At 40.8% G+C, this 17,892-nt stretch overlaps 2 protein-coding genes across 3 annotated transcripts in view; one reads left to right on the top strand and one right to left on the bottom strand.

Annotated features, from left to right (window-relative positions):
- Nucleotides 1–5,945: 5,945 nt before the first annotated feature.
- BCL10 (BCL10 immune signaling adaptor) lies at nucleotides 5,946–17,129 on the bottom strand. The gene is made up of 3 exons (XM_003260005.4): nucleotides 16,790–17,129; nucleotides 10,780–11,068; nucleotides 5,946–8,150 (listed from the first exon to the last, which is right to left on the bottom strand). The coding sequence occupies exons 1-3, from the start codon at nucleotides 16,844–16,846 to the stop codon at nucleotides 7,795–7,797; spliced, it is 702 nt and encodes a 233-aa protein (XP_003260053.1). The 5' UTR covers nucleotides 16,847–17,129; the 3' UTR covers nucleotides 5,946–7,794.
- The window catches only part of LOC105738391, a 124,081-nt gene continuing 123,030 nt past the window's right edge, over nucleotides 16,842–17,892 (top strand). The window contains exon 1 of one of the 2 annotated variants that reach the window (XM_030825129.1): nucleotides 16,842–17,291. In XM_030825129.1, coding sequence (XP_030680989.1) covers nucleotides 16,845–17,291 — 447 coding nt within the window. In that variant the 5' untranslated portion in view covers nucleotides 16,842–16,844. The remainder of the gene's footprint in view (nucleotides 17,292–17,892) is intronic. The other variant, XR_004032726.1, reaches the window with a different exon arrangement.

Genomic DNA, 17,892 nt, shown 5'->3' with positions numbered 1-17,892 from the left:
GGCCCGGCACGTTCCCAAGGAGGGGCGGGGGCTGCTTTTGCTCAGTTCTGAGGAGCTCTGAGAAGAGACGAAGTACTTAGCCAGGGATCCCAGCCAAACTTCCCGCATTCGATAGCATTTACTAAAGGCATAGAAGAGCTAAGAATTTTGTCTTTTCGCTGTCACTCCACTTTAGCCCTTGCCCAGAGAGGGTAGGATTTTTTCCTGATCCACTGCATCTCGTCTTCCAAATAAAAATTACTCTCAGTGTGTTTCCCTAGGTTGTTATGGAAGACCTCTAGGGGTGGTGGACTTCCCAAGCCAAGAACCAAATCATTTCCTGCTTGACCTCATTCAAGTGCGCTCTGAATAGCTTTGATAAAACTCCTCTTGGATCATAGCCCACCACTCGCGTCGTCCAAACTCTCTGGCTTCTCATTGTCAGCCTCTTCTCCGCCTGCTTTGCTCCATATGGCCCTTAAATGTTGGTGTTTCCCAACATATTGTACTATCTTTCAGTGATGCTTCTAACATTTTAAAGGGCATTACAAAGTTGCAAGTCAGCCCATCCCTTTCCACCGCATTAACTACTTTATGCTATGATTCCCAAATCTGGGTGTCTAATCCCAATCTTTCCACCCAAACTCTAGACCCGCCCCCCACCTGGATCTTACATTTTCCATATGGTATCTTTCTGGGGCCTCAAACACCCACTTATTGGAACCGTAACCTGTCTTTTCATATAATTTTTCTCTGCATTTTTGTTCCTTCTTTTGGTAAATGGCGTAACCATATGCCTAGTATTCAGGGAAAGTAGAACTCTTTGACTCCCGGTGAATTAAATGGGAATGACACCCAAATGAAGTTGTTGTCAGTGTATTTAGATTTCACTTAAGGATGCCTGCTCGTTTAGATGATACTCACACTCACACATAACTTGCCATTCCTCCCTGAAAGTAGGCTCCAGGGCAGAGTTATATAACTATCTTGTTCACTCCCTCTTTCCTGTGGTACGATGTCTATGAGCTCCTTGAGGGGAGGAGCTGGACTGTGCTTTGCTCATTTTTAGATTCCTAGTACCCAGCGTAGTGCTTGTCACAGAGCAGATGGTTAATAAATATTTTTGGATTATAATAATTTATGATGGTGTGGGTCTAGATAAGTGTTTCTCAAGTTTTCCCATCCAGGTTCCTATGTTGGCAGAGGAAAATGATGGTCTCAAAGTGCAAAGTTTGGGAGTCCCCAAAACCATCCTCACTCCTGACACCAATTTCAGGTTTTGCAAAGTTCAGACTACCCTCAGGTTGGTTTGATAATTTACTAGAAGGACTCACAGAACTCACTGCAAGCTATTATACTCATGGTTACAGTTTATTACAGCAAAAGAATACAGGCGGGGGGGGAAAAAACCAAACAGCCAAGGGAAGAGGCACACGGTGCATAGTTCCACGTTCAAAGCTTCCAGTTGACCTCTCCTAGTGGAATTGTGAACAGTATGAACTTCTCGTGGCAGAGACACGTGACAGTATGCATGGAATACTGCCATCCAGAGAAACTCACCTGAGCCTTGTTGTCTGGAGTTTTTATTGGGGCTTGATCATATAGACACAGTTAATTGCCCAATAGTGACCTCGGTCTCCAGTTCCTCCAGAAGCTGAGCTGATACATTGTGACCCAAAGTCCCATGGGCATACATATTTACTTTTCTTAATATAAGATCTTGAAAATGTATGGAAATTTTGCATGGTTGTGTTTAATAAAGCTCTTTATTTTAATAGACAAAAATATTTAGACTTATTACTGAGTAAAACTGACACTCTGAGTGACTTTTAAAGCGGGCTCACTGTTGAATGCCTCGGAGATTGAGGTACTCAGTTTGAGCAACATGAGTTCTTGTTATCAAACCATCAGTGGTCTCTGTGAGACTTGGTCCAAAGACCACTTCTTACTTGACCTTTCAACAAGATACGTGCCTTCTTGAAATGCTTTTCTCTTGCCTTTCACTAGATCATACACTTTAGTTCTCTTCCCTATTTCACAGGGCCCTTTTCAGTTTTCTCTGTTGTCTTCTCTGTATCACCTCTAGATGCAGAAGCACCTCAGGCTCAGTTCTGAGCCTTCTTCTCTTTTTTGTTTACCCTCCATTTCAAGGCAAACTCACCAAGTTCCAAGGTTTTAAATATTAGTTTATGCTAATAACTCCCACATTTATGTAACTGGTCCAAAAGTCTTCCTGAACACCAAACTCCTGTATGCAATCTCCTACTTCGATGTCTCATAAGCTCCTCAAACTTAGCATTTTTGTAGCAGATTGTCTACAAAGATAGCTGCCAACAATTCCTCTTGTCTCATGTTTCCTAATGATTTGAGTCAGGTTATGAATCTTTGGCAAGAATATTATGAAAGTGGTATTATGGTCTTCTCATTGCTTTCTATCAGAAGGCACATGATTTCAGTTTGTAGTGGCACTGATTTTACCTTTGATTTCTTGTTGAAGGTTGTATCTGCCAGGCTTCTCACACTGTAGTTACTTTTTTCCTCCTTTGTAAATAAGTATTTTTGTAGGGAGGTATTTAAAGACTATGTTAACATCACATTCTCCTTCAAATTATTTATTTATTCATTTTGCTTGAGACAGAGTCTCGCTCCATCACTCAGCTGGAGTCATCTCAGCTCACTGCAACCTCCACTTCCCAGGTTCAAATGATTCTTGTGCCTCAGCCTCTTGAGTAGCTGAGATTAAGGCACCTGCCACCACGCCTGGCTAATTTTTGTATTTTTAGCCATTTTGGCCAAGCTGGTCTCGAACTCCTGGGCTCAAGTGATCTGCCCACCTTGGCCTCCCAAAGCGTTGGGATTACATGCGTGAGCCACCATGCCTAGCCTGTTTTTATTTATATTAGCATTGACTCATGGTTTCTTATCAAATGAGTTCTAATCCATTATTTATTTTGATGTTGAAATTGTCTCTGATTTGGCCAGTGGGAGCCCCTTCAAGCAGGCTTCTGTGTCCTTTGGACATGTCCTCCCCAAGATTCTTTGATCACTTGTCTGCTTCCTGGAACAAGATGTTTCATGTTCATCTTATACTTTGCCTTGGAATTAGCCATTTCCAAGGAACTTTGATTCCTTTTAATGGAGAATGGGTATTTAGAAGCCAAGGTCTGGGTGCTAGGTGAGCTCATTGCTAATAAGAGGTGTTAATGTTTCCAGGTTCTCTCACTGATTCATTCCCACCCCAGGGCTTCTGACCTCAATGTTACTTCTACCTGGAACTCTTCCCTCTAGAACTTCCCATGGCTGGCTCCTTTTTTATGAGTTAGGTCTCTGCTCAAAGCCTCACCTGCTCTGAGAAGCCTTCTACAATAATACTATCAAGTATCTTCCAAGTTACTTTTTAACTCATGCCTTATTTTGTCTCCATGGTAACTAGAATTATCTTAGTTTTATTTTTGGACTCTCTCCCACAATGAAAACATGAGTTGTATGAGAACACAGGCTTAAGAGTCAAACAGCCCGGGATTTTAATCCTAAAGAGCTGTGTAATTTTAAATCATTGACTTTTTTGAGTTTGTTTCTCATCTGTAAAAAAAAAAAAAAAAAAAAAAAGTGACAATAAAACCTTCCTTGCAGGGTTATCAGGATTAAAAAACAAGAAACCAGATCAGACATGCGGAAATACTGAACTCATTATTTGGCATCTAGTAAGGCTATGGATTCCAAATTTTGTTGCCCACTGAAAATCACGTGGAAATCTGATGCCTGGCTTCCACAACCAAACACTGTGATTCATTGGGTATAGGGTGCAGCCTGGATATTGGGATCTTTAAGCACTCCCCAGTTGATTCTAAAATGGACAGCAAAATTTGGGAGCCATTGCAATAAAGAACTATTTCTGGTAATTAAATAGTATGGCAAATTCGGTGTGAAGATTTTAGCAGCAGCACTCAAGTTTTTTGTATATTATCTGTCCTTAAATTCAGCTCTCCTTTCAGAAAGCCCTCATAAAATTACATTTAAAAACTGTAGATCAGTTTGCTTCTTGGTTTGCTTTTTCTCCACAGTCAACAGTGGACATATTTATCCAGTGATACAATATAAGACTAGAGTGTGAAACTCCCACCTCCTTTTTACATTGCTTAGGTAAAAAGATGGTAGCCGTTAAGATTTGATTTCTACCTCATACCATACACAAAAATTACTTTGAAATGGATCATAGAGGTAAATGAGGAACTAAAACAATTTCTAGAAGAAAGCATAGAATATCATCAGGATGTTGAGACGGGAAAAATTTCTTAAACAAGAGACAAAAATCACTAGCCATGAGAAAAAAATGTGATAAATTGGATTTAAAATAAAAAACTATTTATGAAAACAAATAAACAAAAAACTGCCATTATCCTGGCCTGCCCCTATTTTACCAGTGTTTGATATTGCACACAATGAGTGATATGCTGACTAAAGACGAATCATCTCTTCAAAAATGAACTCTCGCTCCCCTGAAAGTAGTGAATTATCTCAACTGATTGTTCAGTCACAGACAGAACTCCTTGCTCTACTCTTTCTCCCCCTCTCACTAGTGAACTTGGCAAGTTTTTAAAAGTAAACAAACAAATAAAGTGAACTCATCATGAAAAGACCTGGAAGAATTTTGATGCATATTGATAAGAGAAAGAAGCCAGTCTGAAAAAAGCTACATACTATGATTCCAACTGTATAACATTCTAGGAAAGATGAAACTAGAGAGACAATAAAAAGATCAGTGGTTGCCAGGGTTGGGAGTGAGATGAGAGGGAGGAAGGTATGAATAGGTAGAGCACATGAGCTTTTGAAGGCAGTGAAATTATTCTGCATAATGGCAGATACATGACATTACACATTTGTCAAAACCCACAGAACTGTATAACACAAAGAGTGAACCCTAATGTGAACAATGGACTTTGGATTAATAATAGTATCAAGATTCACTATCAGGCTGGGCATGGTGGCACACACCTGTAATCCTAGCCCTTTGGGAGGCTGGGGCAGGTGGATCACCTGAGGTCAGGAGTTCAAGACCACCCTGGCCAACATGGTGAAACCCTGTCTCCATTAAAAATACAAAAATTAGCCAGGCGTGGGGGCACACGCCTATAATCCCAGCTACTTTGGAGGCTGAGGCAGGAGAATCAGTTGAACCTGGGAGGTGGAGGTTGCAGTTAGCTGACATTGCACCACTGCACTCCAGCCTGGGTGACAGAGCCAGATTCTATCTCAAAAAAAAAAAAAAAAAAAAAAGATTGGCCCGGCGTGGTGGCTCATGCCTTAATCCCAGCACTTTGGGAGGCCGAGGCAGACAGATCACTAGGTCAGGAGATCGAGACCATCCTGGCTAACACAGTGAAACCCCGTCTCCACTAAAAATACAAAAAATTAGCCGGGCGTAGTGGCAGGCGCCTGTAGTCCCAGCTACTTGGGAGGCTGAGGCAGAAGAGTGGCATGGACCTGGGAGGCGGAGCTTGCAGTGAGCTGAGATCGTGCCACTGCACTCCAGCCTGGGTGACAGAGCGAGACTCCGTCTCAAAACAAACAAAAAAACAAAAAAATCCCAAACAAAACAAAACAAACAAAAAGATTGACTCAATTAGAACAAATGTGCCACATCAGTGCAAGATAATATGGGAAACTGAGGGAGAAGGGGGTATTTGGAAACACTCTATTTTCTGCTTTTTTATAAACCTACAACTGCTCCAAAAATAAAGTATTAAAAATATATACATATATATAAAAATGAACTAACGTGTTTTTGTATTATGATAATATGGTATCCCTGAAAAGTAACTTTTTCACTGCGGCATTAATGAACTTAGTTAACAAATTGCATCCTGTCAGTCATCCTAAATTACACACTTTTGGCAATGGCTAGTTTTCAGGGATAAAAGGAAAAAAAAATGACTTTGTAGAAGTCAAAAGCCCACAAACCTAGCTTTATGCAAACGTTAATTTTATTGTCCATGTAGTTAGAAAACAGTCTGAAAGAAAACTCAGTGTTAAAACGAATCTATATATAGGTGTTATTGTATATCTAAATTATAATCTTTGATTCAATTTTTAAAAAGGTGTCCACAAATTGAATTTTAAAGTCTGCTTCTGCTTTTTAAAGCACCTTCCTTAAATGTAACCTATTTTCTTTCTAACACCACTATTTTTGCTATGCATCGGAGGTGAAACATTTCTCTATAAACCTTACAAAATGCTTATACTAAAAAAAAATCCAATCTTTAAAAATTTTTAAAGCTAATATGCCAATCTTCTTCATGACGGATAAATTCATCAGTCCATCCGGAAATGCAACTCAATCTCACAACCTAAAGTAATGTTTTCTATAGATATTGGCAAGTATTAAAAAAAGTTTTAGATACTTCCTATTGAAAATTTGGAACTCCAAAATAGCACTACTTTACAAAAATTTTATTGTTAATAGCAAAATTTCCATTTCTACGTTTTTGCAATTAATAATAGAAATATATAGGAGACAGATGTCAGGAAACAGATAAAATTGTAATTTAAATAAAAACAGTGAGAACATAAGATTTACAAACATGTAAAATTAGTCAAATTTTGTTTTACAGCAAAAAGACAAATCTGGCTAATGGCCCACTTATTCAAATAGCATTAAAAACAGAATTGTCACACACACCAAAAATAATTTGTTCTAGTTATTTCAACTGTGCATTGGTCCTCATTAAAAGAGAATGAGAAGTACAGAGAAAATATTTTTAAAAAATCTCATCAGGCTAGGTGAGGTGGCTCATGTCTGTAATCCCAGCACTTTGGGAGGCCACGCTGGGTAGATTGCTTGAGTCCAGGAGTTCAAGACCAGCCTGGCCAACATGGCAAAACCCCGTCTCTACAAAAAAAATACAAAAATTAGTGAGGCATGGTGGCACACACTTGTAGTCCCAGCTATATTACTTGAGAGGCTGAGGTGGGAGGATCACGTGACCATAGGAGGCAGAAGTTGCAGTGAGCCCAGAACGCGCCACTGCACTCCAGCCTGGGTGATAGAGCAAGATTCTGTCTCAGAAAAAAAAAAAAAAAAAGGAAAAAATACCTCATCAAATTACATGTAATAACTGAGGTTTAGGCCAAGATATTTTTCTTTAGGAATGAAAATGATTAAGCCAAGAATGTGAAAATCCTAACAAAGTAGTATAATTAGTAAGGTTAATTAGAAATGAATTTTGGCAAACTGAGATCTTAGGTGGCTCACACTCCATCAAGTGTTCCTCCAGTATCAAAAAGAGGCTGTTTAAGTGCCTATAAGACAATGGAGTGGAAAAGAGATTTTTTATTTTTATTTTTCTATATTGGCAGTTTTCCCATCAGTGATTGGTTTTATTACTGAACAGGAACAGCTTAATGCTGAAAATTTGCTGCTGAATGACTGGCAAAGACTATTAGACTCTGAAAATTTCTAGCACAAATGCACTGAGGAAAAAACGTTCTTCCCAGTAAGGGTCTATTCTCAAATAGAGATATATTCCCTATTAAAATCAGTCTTAAAATAGAAAATATTTAAAAAAAATACTGAAAGACCTTAAAAAGAAAAGGAAAAAAAGAAATTACTAAAAAGTACATGATCAACATGATTTACAGTTAGCTATCCTAAAAGTATGCTTTTTTAATTCTAAAAATCCTATTTACAAAGTATGCTTACATTGCATTTTAAAAGACATGTATCAAATGTAAACAAATCACTACAGCCGTTTTATAAAGAGTCATATTCTTTAAAACATTTTTTGTCATCATTAAAAATTAAAAGGCAATAAAGTGTCATTGTCGTGAAACAGTACGTGATCTTAAGGGAAGAAACATCTCACTAGAGTTTCCACAAGTTCCTTCTTCTTCTAACTGTAGGTCTGGTGGCAAAGGAGGAGCCCCTGGGTCCCCAGGTCTGGGAAGTGTAGTTGAAGAGAAGATGGTATTTTCAGTTCTGCCTACTTCTAGAACAGGCAAATTCAGAGAAGAATTAGTAGAAAAAAAGGGTGTCGTGCTGGATTCTCCTTCTGGATGGTACATGACAGTGGATGCCCTCAGTTTTTCAGAGAAATTACTCTCATCTGAATTTGATCTGGAGAGGCTGTTAGTGGCTCCATCTGGAAAAGGTTCACAGCTGCTACATTTTAGTCCTACAATAAAATTATTCAGATGTAAATGAAAAAGTAACTAAAAAAAATGGAGTCACTGTCCATCTTGTGACTTGTTAAAGATTACAAGCTAGTTACCCCACAATCACAATTTAAATAGCAACTTGTAATTTCTGTCATAATCTATTTCACATCTAATTTGCTTTTCTCAACCACCATGAAGTATACTATTATTTGCATTTTCTATGTAACAAAATAGTCTCATGGAAGTTAAACGACATGCTGTAATTCTCATTTAAGGTACAGTGTACATATAAACTTAACCACCTAAAATTTTTTATAAAATAAGAAATAGCTTTCACAATAAATACTCTTTAGTATTCTGGTACAAAAAATATTAGCTAATAAAAACAAAATGTAAACAGGGCAGATGCTAAAATTCTATCTGTTGGTCAATGGCAATGGCTAATTCTTGAATAATAGGATATTAGAACTAAAAGGAATTATAGAGGTTACCTAGGATAGTCTCTTATTATAAAGATGAGAAAAAAGGGCGGGGCATAGTGGCTCACGCCTGTAATCCCAGCACTTTGGGAGGCCGAGGTGGGCAGATCATGATGTCAGGAGTTTGAGATCAGCCTGGCCAACACGGCGAAACCCCGTCTCTACTAAAAATGCAAAAATTAGCCAGGCATGGTGACAGGTGCCTGTAATCCCAGCTACTCAGGAGGCTGAAGTAGGAGAATCGCTTGAACCTGGGAGGCAGATGTTGCAGTGAGCTGAGATCGTGCCATTGCACTCCAGCCTGGGTGACAAGAGCAAGACTCCGTCTCAAAAAAAAAATAAAAAGAGAAAAAAAAAGGCACAGGACAGTTAAGTCATGTCCAGCATTCCAGGACTACCTTGTGGGAAAGTGAGAACTACAATTCGATACATAATGTCCTGTTTCTCAATCTCATAGTTTACTCAAGTGACAGTGGTTGTTCCCATCAGCTATGGTACGAATGTATCCGCCAAAAGTTCACATGTTGGAAACTTGGTTGCCACTGCAGCAGTGTTAGGAGCTGAGGCCTTTGGGAGGCAACAGCGTCATGAGGGCTCTGCCCTGGACTAATGCCATTATCACGGGAATGGGTTATTTTGGGAGTTCGACTCCTTCTTCTTCCCTTTCACCCTCTTGCCCTCCCTTGCTCTTCCATCTTCTGCCCTTCCACCATGGACGACCCTTGCCAGATGCTGGCGCCATGGTCTCGGACTTAAGCAGCCTCCAGAACTGTAAGAAATGAATACATTTCTTTTCTTTAAAAGTTACCCAGTCTCAGGTATTGCTACAGCAGAAAACAACTTAGATACCATCAAAGAATTGAATGATACCCAAAGGGTATAGTTAACCATTATCCAGAGGATTGAAAGAATAAACACAATTTACCCTTCTGTTAGGCTTGGCAAATATTAAACCTACAGGCACAGAAACCCTGAGTTGACAATTTTTAGGTAAAACCTGCATAGTCTATAAAGGACACTTACATGTCACTTCATCCACTAGTTTTTCAACCTCACAATACAGTCAGCATGTCTATTCCATGCTATACAAACTACCTTCTTAGATATGGCTCAAAAGGGAAAACTTGTAATGTGTCCCAGCAAGGGGACACTTATAGACTATGAGTTCCTTAAGGGCAGAGCCCTAAATTATTCTTTTCTGTATCCCTAATGCCTAGAAGAGCTGTAGAACATCATATGCACATTTATGTGCTCTGGAGAGAGACAGTGAGGAACAGAGGCAGGAGGGGGTTGGGGATTTAAATTGTGTAGGCAAGTCCACACAATATTCCAATCAGTGAGTGTATATTCTGGAGTGAGAGTGAAATGGGACAGGTGAATCTGCTACTCTCTTAATCTGTTTCCATGCCTTCACATCTTGCCAGACTAGTTTAAAGTCATGAATATTTTATGCAATGTGATTCCTATAAACATATGCCAATTACTTCATCTTGTGATCAACTGGTGATCACAAGAAAAACTAGCAGAGTTGGACTTTTAAAATACTTTGCCTAAATACTGTTCTTTATGTGTGATGTACAGTATTTTCAGGGCTTACTCTTGAATAGATTAATTTTACATCCTACTGACTTTAGAAACAAATCCTTATGTATGCAGGGATTTCATGATAGTTTTCTACAAATGTATTAAATGAATACGAATACAGGATATTGAGAGATATTCCACTTTTTCAATGTAATAGTGCCATATAATGTAAAATCAGTGCAAATTGAATATAATTTTGAAGTTCAAACTTTTTGAAAGCAAAATGATCGTTTCTGTTTTTTTTGTTTTGCTTTTTTGAGACAGGGTCTTGCTCTGTTGCCCAGACTGGAGTGCAGTAGCACAATCATGGTTCACTATAGCCTCAATGTCCCAGGCTCAAGTGATCCTCCCACCTCAGCCTCCTGAGCAGCTGGAAACACAGGTATGCACCATCATGCCTGGCTAATTTTTTAATTTTTTATAGAGACAAAGTCTCGCTATGTTGCCCAGGCTGGTCTCAAACTCCTGACCTCAAGCAATCCTCCTGCCTCGGCCTCCTAAAGTGCAGGCACCTGGCCTGCTCTGCATTTTTTAAAAGCATTATTACATTTAAATCAGCTCTTAGATAATTAAGATATCTTACCTTTCAGATGTTCTAGTTTTATATTTCTAAGTTTCAGCACTTCATCTGTAATCTTCTGTATCAGGAAGTTCTGTGTTTTTTCTCGCCGAATAGATTCAACAAGGGTGTCTAGACCTTTTGGGTTTTCCTGTAAGTAGTCTAACAATTTTCCAGCCCTTTTTCTACTTGATGTTCGACAAGAAATTTCTTCAGTGTCTTCTCTACTGAGTATTTTTTTTGCACGTAGATGATCAAAATGTCTCTCAGCTATGATTTTCTCACACAGGTATACACGTAAATTTTCTAAGGCCTAAAAGACATAAAATATGGTTCAATGTTATTTTGTAACACCTAAGAAAATCACATACGTGACTATCAGTTGGCAGTCTTAACTGGTGTGAGACAATGTTCTAAAGTCAGGAGGCTCAGGCCTTCTAAAATGCATGCTAATTAAGATGAAGGTCCAAGTAGACACAAGTAGGTCCTAGACATTCCTCACTGCTTTGATCTCACCTTCAAACCTAAAAACCAAGACCAGGCTGTTGTGAGGAGGGACCAGCTGAATCTAGAGGGCCTGGGTCCTTGGAAACAGGGAGGTCTGTTGAGGGCTATCTTCGGGAGTAAAGGTGAGGGCAAAGACTACTGTACATTTTAGCTATCAGTTAGCAAGGAATGCAGACTTAGTCAGGACCAATAACTTAGTGAGAGGTCTCACAGCCTGTAACTTTCTCATGTTTGTTATTATACTCCATTTCCTTAGAGTAAAACTGTTAAAAACAAAAAACAAAACCCTAAACTGAAAGAGCCCATAATGTATCTGTCTTTGGGGTCAGCTGGAAAGACTACACTCTAACTCAGTGAATCAGTCTTGGTGGAAGGGAGATGGAAAGATGTGTGGGGAATAGTGAGTGTTGGAAAAATGAAAGAAATAAAGAAAAAGGACACCACAAAAAAGCAAACCTAGACTTGAGAAGTGCCTGAGAGCTTAATTAGTAGAAAATCCATGTTGCTTTCAATAAATGGCATTAATAATTTGATACCGGTGACTGTATTTTAGCTCCTCTATTTACTAGATATATGATCTTGGGCAAGTAATTAACTCCTCTGTGCTTGTTTCCTCAGCTGACTGTTGCATGAGGAATAAAGATATGCAAAGTGCTTAGAAAAGTGCTTTGTACATAGTAAGTGATCAATATATGTTAGTAATAATGACAAAGGTAATGGAACGTCTTCAAGTACCCTAGTATATGATGGCAGGAAAGTAGGCTAGGTGAAGGGTTCCTGTGGTTCTTGGTCTACGAAGTTCCACATTTACTTGTTTATTCACATTACAAGTATTTTACAAATCTAAATTCCTAATATGCCGAGTGCTGAGCAGTGAGTATACAAAGATGAACAAGATTTGAATCCTACATGCAAAGGGCTCATGGTCTAGCTGGGAATACATATCACAGGCAATAATTATAAAACAATGTGATAGGGCCCAGAAAAAAAAGATTATAGGTCAAATACTGGAAAAGCACAGAGTGAGCAAATAACTATGTCCAGGACCTCGTCCTTATCATATCTGGCATGGACTATTAACAATAGAAACTTGGCTGCATTTACTACTTCCTTCCCCCTCCTCAACATTTCTTATTCAAGAGAAAATGGAAATCTGGAGTATTATATGAATTTTACTAAAATTTTTTTTAAGGATCTCACTCTGTCGCCTAGGCTGGAGTGCAGTGGCTTGATCATAGCTCACTGAAGCCTGGAATCCCTAGACTCAAGTGATCCCAGTCTCAGCCTCTTGAGGAGCTAGGACTACAGGTGTGAGCCACCATGCCCGGCTAATTTTTAATTCTTTTTTTTTTTTGTGGAGAAGGGATCTTTGCTACATTACCTAGGCTGGTCTTGAACTCCTGGCCTTAAGTGATCCTCCCACCTTATCCTCCTGAGTTGTTGGGATTATAGGTGTGGGCCACTGTGCCCAACAAATTCTAATATTGAAATTTTGTTAATTAAAAAAAAAATTTAAAAACAATGTTCTGCCCTGTCTTAAAGGATAAAGTTCCTTTACGTGGCAGAATAGTAGAGAAGTTAAGAGCATGGCTCTAAAGTTGGACCCACCTCAGTTCAAATCTTGAATCTAGTACTCACCCTTGTGAGAGCTGGCCCAAGTTACTTCACCACTCCAAGCTTCAGGTATGTTATTGATAAAATGAGGATTAAAAACTTAACTCACAGGACATCAAGGAGGACTAAATGGGAATACTATATATGAAGGTCACGCATAGTCTCTGTACACAGTAAGTACTCAATAATAACTAATCATGGAAGACAAGGTTCATTGATAATATGGCTCCTACGTACCTCTCCAGCTTAATCTATCACTACCTTTGTCCTGAAAATTTATGCTCTACCTAAAACTATCTGTCTCTCTACATTTCCTTATGTATTTTTTGTCTTCTTTTCTTTTATCAGACCCTAAAGCCCCTATTCGTCTTTTAAGATTTAGGTCAGTGGTCATCTTCTTTGGAAAGGTTTACCTAACTCCCCAGAATGAGTTAGACACCCCCTCCTCTGTCCTTGTAGCACCTTGTGTATACACTTCACCTTTCTATACACCAGGACTCCACTTCTTTCACCTCATCTCCCATTTCATTCCCAGATATTTCCATCCTGCCCCAGTATTCTTCTCGAAGTCACCAATGACCCCCTTACTGCCAAATCTTTTCAGTCTTCATTTTATTTTTCAGCTGCATAAACACAGTTGACTACTCCCTCCCTGAAACAGGAAAATTGTTACATGAATATCACACTCTCCTGGTTTTCTTCCCATCTCCGTGGATACAACTTTTCAATCATTTTTTTTTTGTTGTTGTTACCCTACTTTCAAGCTAACAATTCACTTTTTAAAACTCTTCTCTTTAAAGGGTTTTAAATCATTTTTCTCTTCTAGCTCACAGCTTTCTAGGTAAAATCATTCAATGCCACACTTACATTTCTAGCTCAGATCTCTCTTCTGATCTTTGACTTTGCAGATGTAATTGCTGATTTGACATTTCCATGTACTAATCTAATTACATCCTCTTCCTCAACTCCCACGTTCAATCCATCACAAGGTCATATCATTTCTATTTCAAAAATTGCATCTGGAATTCTCCTGCTCCATCCATCTCCACTGCCTTCACCCTGATCCAAATCACCATCCTCATTCATCTCTATAGATTCCAAGAGCCTGCTCACTGGCTTCCCTGTTCTTATTCTTGTTCTCCTCAGTCCGTGAAAAAGGCAGGGGGATCTTTAAACAATACAATTCTTCAACAAGTCCCTACTATACTTGGGGGGAAAAAAACCCAAATACTTTACTAAAAAGCTCTTCATGAAAATGGCTCTCGCCCACCTTCCTAACTGCACTTCAGATTACCCTCTGCCTTCCTCCGATTTCCCCAAGTCACCAGGGTCTTGCCTGTTTTAGGTCCTTGACAAGTTCTCTTCTCCCAGAATGCTCTTCCCTCAGTTCTGTCAAATCTTTCAGGAATCAGTTTAAATGTAACCTCTCCTGACCATCCTATCTCAAGTCGATTTCGCCTATTATTGTCTTAGCACTGTTTGATTCCTTCATAGTAATTGCCATAATGAAAACAAATTTATTTGTTTTAAACTGTAACATCTCTGTTTGAAGCAGGCAGCTACGAGGTATGTTTTAGCCAACACTGTATATCCTGCACTTACCAGGGCACCAAGTAATGTTTCAGATGAATGCAAAACTCACTGCACTTATTCTGTGATTTAAAACAATCCCCCTCAAGAAATTGAGCTCTTTTCAAGTTAGGATTGTGTTTTCATTTTAATTTTTGAACTGTTAGAACCAACCACAGTATCAGCCTCACAGTAGCATGTAATCCATATTTATTAAACTGTACTAAATCCAACCAACACAATGAGGCAAATAACTAGATAGGAGGAGGGAGAGACACTAAAGAAGTGGGAGGTCCCAAGACAAAGGGTGGTAGCACACCATTCATCAAGAAAGGCAATACGGCAGCAACAGCAAGCAACTTTGGGAAAAGGATAAAGGTTCAATTTTTTGACAAGGTGAGCAATCTGTAGGATATAAAAGTAGAATTCCAGCAGACATTTGGAAATAAGGACCTAGAGCGGAGAGAGAAGTCCAAATATGTGGATAATTTTTTTTTTTTTTTTTTTTTTTGAGACGGAGTCTTGCTCTTTCACCCAGGCTGGAGTGCAGTGGCGCAATCTCGGCTCACTGCAGGCTCCGCCCCCCGGGGTTCACGCCATTCTCCTGCCTCAGCCTCCCGCGTAGCTGGGACTACAGGCGCCCGCCACCTCGCCCGGCTAATTTTTTGTATTTTTAGTAGAGACGGGGTTTCACCGTGTTAGCCAGGATGGTCTCGATCTCCTGACCTCGTGATCCGCCCGCCTCAGCCTCCCAAAGTGCTGGGATTACAGGCGTGAGCCACCACGCCCGGCCATATGTGGATAATTTTAAAACTTTCTAAGATCAGAAGACATTTTGAAAATATGAAAAAAATCTCTAAGAAAAAAGCACGCACATAGTTTTTTTCATAGACCTTTTGAAACCCATCCATGGTTTCCTCAAGGTTATGTATTTCTGATATAGGCGTAAAATGAAATCCTGAAGATAGATAACATCAATGAATTGACAGAAAAACAAAGACCTGGAAGCCACTCTTCACATCTGTACTTGTATACAGACCTTATTTCCTTCCACTTGTAATTTCTCAGTTCCTGTTTTATTAGCTGTAAAATGGGAATGGCAATTATCTTCTTTAGAGGTTGTGAAGGTTAAGTGGGAACACTGTAAACTGTGTGACACAGCATCTGGAACACAGGAGGCCTAGTCTTGGAAGTTCAAGGTTTTACTGGCACTCACCATGAATAAGACAACATTTACTCTACAGTAGTTATTTATGTTCCATTCTTATCTCAACTAGAATGTAAAGCAGGAAACTGATCTTCATTTTTGTGTATCCTTCCAGACCCAAGGCCAGTGCTTTCCATATAGCAAGTGCTCCATAAATCTCTGTTGAATGAGGAAACTAAGCACAACTCCCAGTCATATCCAGTTTCCTTCTGCTGGTGAGTCACACCAATTGTGAGTAAAGTGTAATAAACCTTACAGGGAAGAGGAAGGGATTTGAAGTGGATGAACATTTGAAAAGTTGCCATCCTGTCCAGTTCATCAAAATGACTTTGTAAAAGTACTGCAGTGTTCAAGAAGAACACGTTTCATGTTGAGTTTCTGTTTTTCATTTGACTTCAGATAAAGTATTTTAGTGATACTCATATAGGTCTCATCTGGCAAAACCAGTAAACGCAAAGGAAAAAGAATGTCATATCTCAACAAAGCCATTCGTTACAATATGAAGGTTTATGTGGTTCTGCACCATCCGAGAAGAGCATAATTTAGCTACTGCATATTTTCGACGTTTACCTGTACATTAATTCTCAGCTACGTGTATTCACTCCCCCAACCCCAATTTAAATATGTGGGCGTCTGCTTACTAGGGGAATTCCAGGTTGTGCTTTCAGCTGTTGAGCTTCCTCAAGCCCCCTATGCAAAAGAGCTTCACATTTTTGGTCCACTGCTTGGGATCCTTCACCTGGTTACAGCCTTCGCTCTAGGCTGAGTGAGCAGCCTAGGCAGCCTGACTCAAGGATGAATCTGAGCCGCCGGTCCCTAACGAAGCATCTCCAAGAACCCAGTTGGGGGAAAAGCATGAAGAGATGGGTGAGGAGTGGGCAAGAATCAAAACTCCACTGGGCAACAAAGCCCAAGCTCTGCGTTTAGCGATGTAAAACCTGGATTGACAGATCACTGGAGGATCATTGCCACCAAGGTCCCTCGGATGTAGGGCTCGCCACAGTCCTCCTGTGCTAGGACTTTCCGCTCCTCCGACCTGGAGGATCCTCCTTGTCCTCCGACTCCAGGCTTCCGCTTCCCTCTCCCGCTGGGCTGCAGCCCGCCCCCGCCCGCCCTGGGCACAGCTACGTTACTCACGTCCTTCTTCACTTCAGTGAGGTCCTCCTCGGTGAGGGACGGTGCGGTGGGCTCCATGGTGGAGGCGGGAGATGGCGCTTCTTCCGGGTCCGGGAGCTCCGGCTGCGCCGCCCCGCCCTGGCTGGGGGCTTCGGCCTCCGGGTACTGGGGAAGAAGGAGAGGAGGCGGAGCGGGTCGGGATAAAGACGGCCGCCCCTTCGAGAACAGAGAGACTCGGGGGTCAAACCGTAGCGCTTCCGGCCCCGCCTCTGGGGTCGACGGCGTCGCAAATCTACGCGACGCGACGCGGAGATCGGAGCAGCGTTCCTTCCCTCTCGTAGAGGCTCAGTCGCAGGCACCGCCCCCCGGCGAGGCGCGTCCCTTGGCAGAGCCGGCCCTGTCTCCGCGGCAGCCTATCGACGCCAGCCCGCGGGCCGCTCCTGTTCCCGCCCCCGACCGGAGCTTTTGGGGTAGCTCCGCCCACAGCGGGCGTTTCCTCAAGCCACGCCTGCGCAGGTCGTCGGTAAGTGGCCCGGGTTAGCGTCCTCCTAAGGCATCGTTTCCGTGGGTGGGGTCCGTCAGTGCCCAGGCAGCTGGCACTGTCAGCCTTTGCTGCCTGCTCACTTCGGGGGAGTCCGGTCTGGGCTTGTTAGTACCTTGGGTTCCTCCCCTTTTCCCAGACCCTGCCCTACAATTTCCTGTTGCTGTGTTTGCCGGTTACTGTTTTGGTCACACACGAACGCACTCATACACACATACACATGCATACACACAGCCTCACTACAATACTAAAGAAATTTTTGAAAGAAAAAAAGAAACCACCTACAATCCCACCACTTTAACACCTAATTTAACGTTTGCATACTTTTTGGTCACCGTTCATTATAAACATAGTTTTTCCTCAGTTAATCTGTGTAATGGAGATAGATATGCTTACCTTTTAGGGCTGCTGGGATCATATGTAAAGTTCTTAAAGGTAGTTGGCACACAGTATGCACTCAACTGATTATTTATTTATTTATTTATTTATTGAGACAGGATCTCTGTCGCCCAGGCTGGAGTGCAGTGGTGCGATCTCGGCTCACTGCAGCCTCCACCTCCAGGGCTTAAGCGATCTTTCCACC

Source organism: Nomascus leucogenys, chromosome 12 (genome assembly GCF_006542625.1).
Source record: "Nomascus leucogenys isolate Asia chromosome 12, Asia_NLE_v1, whole genome shotgun sequence".
NCBI classification, from domain to species: domain Eukaryota; kingdom Metazoa; phylum Chordata; class Mammalia; order Primates; family Hylobatidae; genus Nomascus; species Nomascus leucogenys.
This window is presented reverse-complemented; position numbering and strand designations above follow the sequence as displayed.

Excerpts from the sequence above, each read along its gene's own strand:
- BCL10 (XM_003260005.4), bottom strand. The coding sequence starts at position 16,846 with ATGGAGCCCACCGCACCGTCCCTCACCGAGGAGGACCTCACTGAAGTG. Across the intron at positions 11,069-16,789 it reads TCACTGAAGTGAAGAAGGAC|GCCTTAGAAAATTTACGTGT; the intron begins GTGAGTAACGTA and ends TATGTCTTTTAG. Across the intron at positions 8,151-10,779 it reads AAAACTAGAACATCTGAAAG|GACTAAAATGTAGCAGCTGT; the intron begins GTAAGATATCTT and ends ATTTTATTGTAG.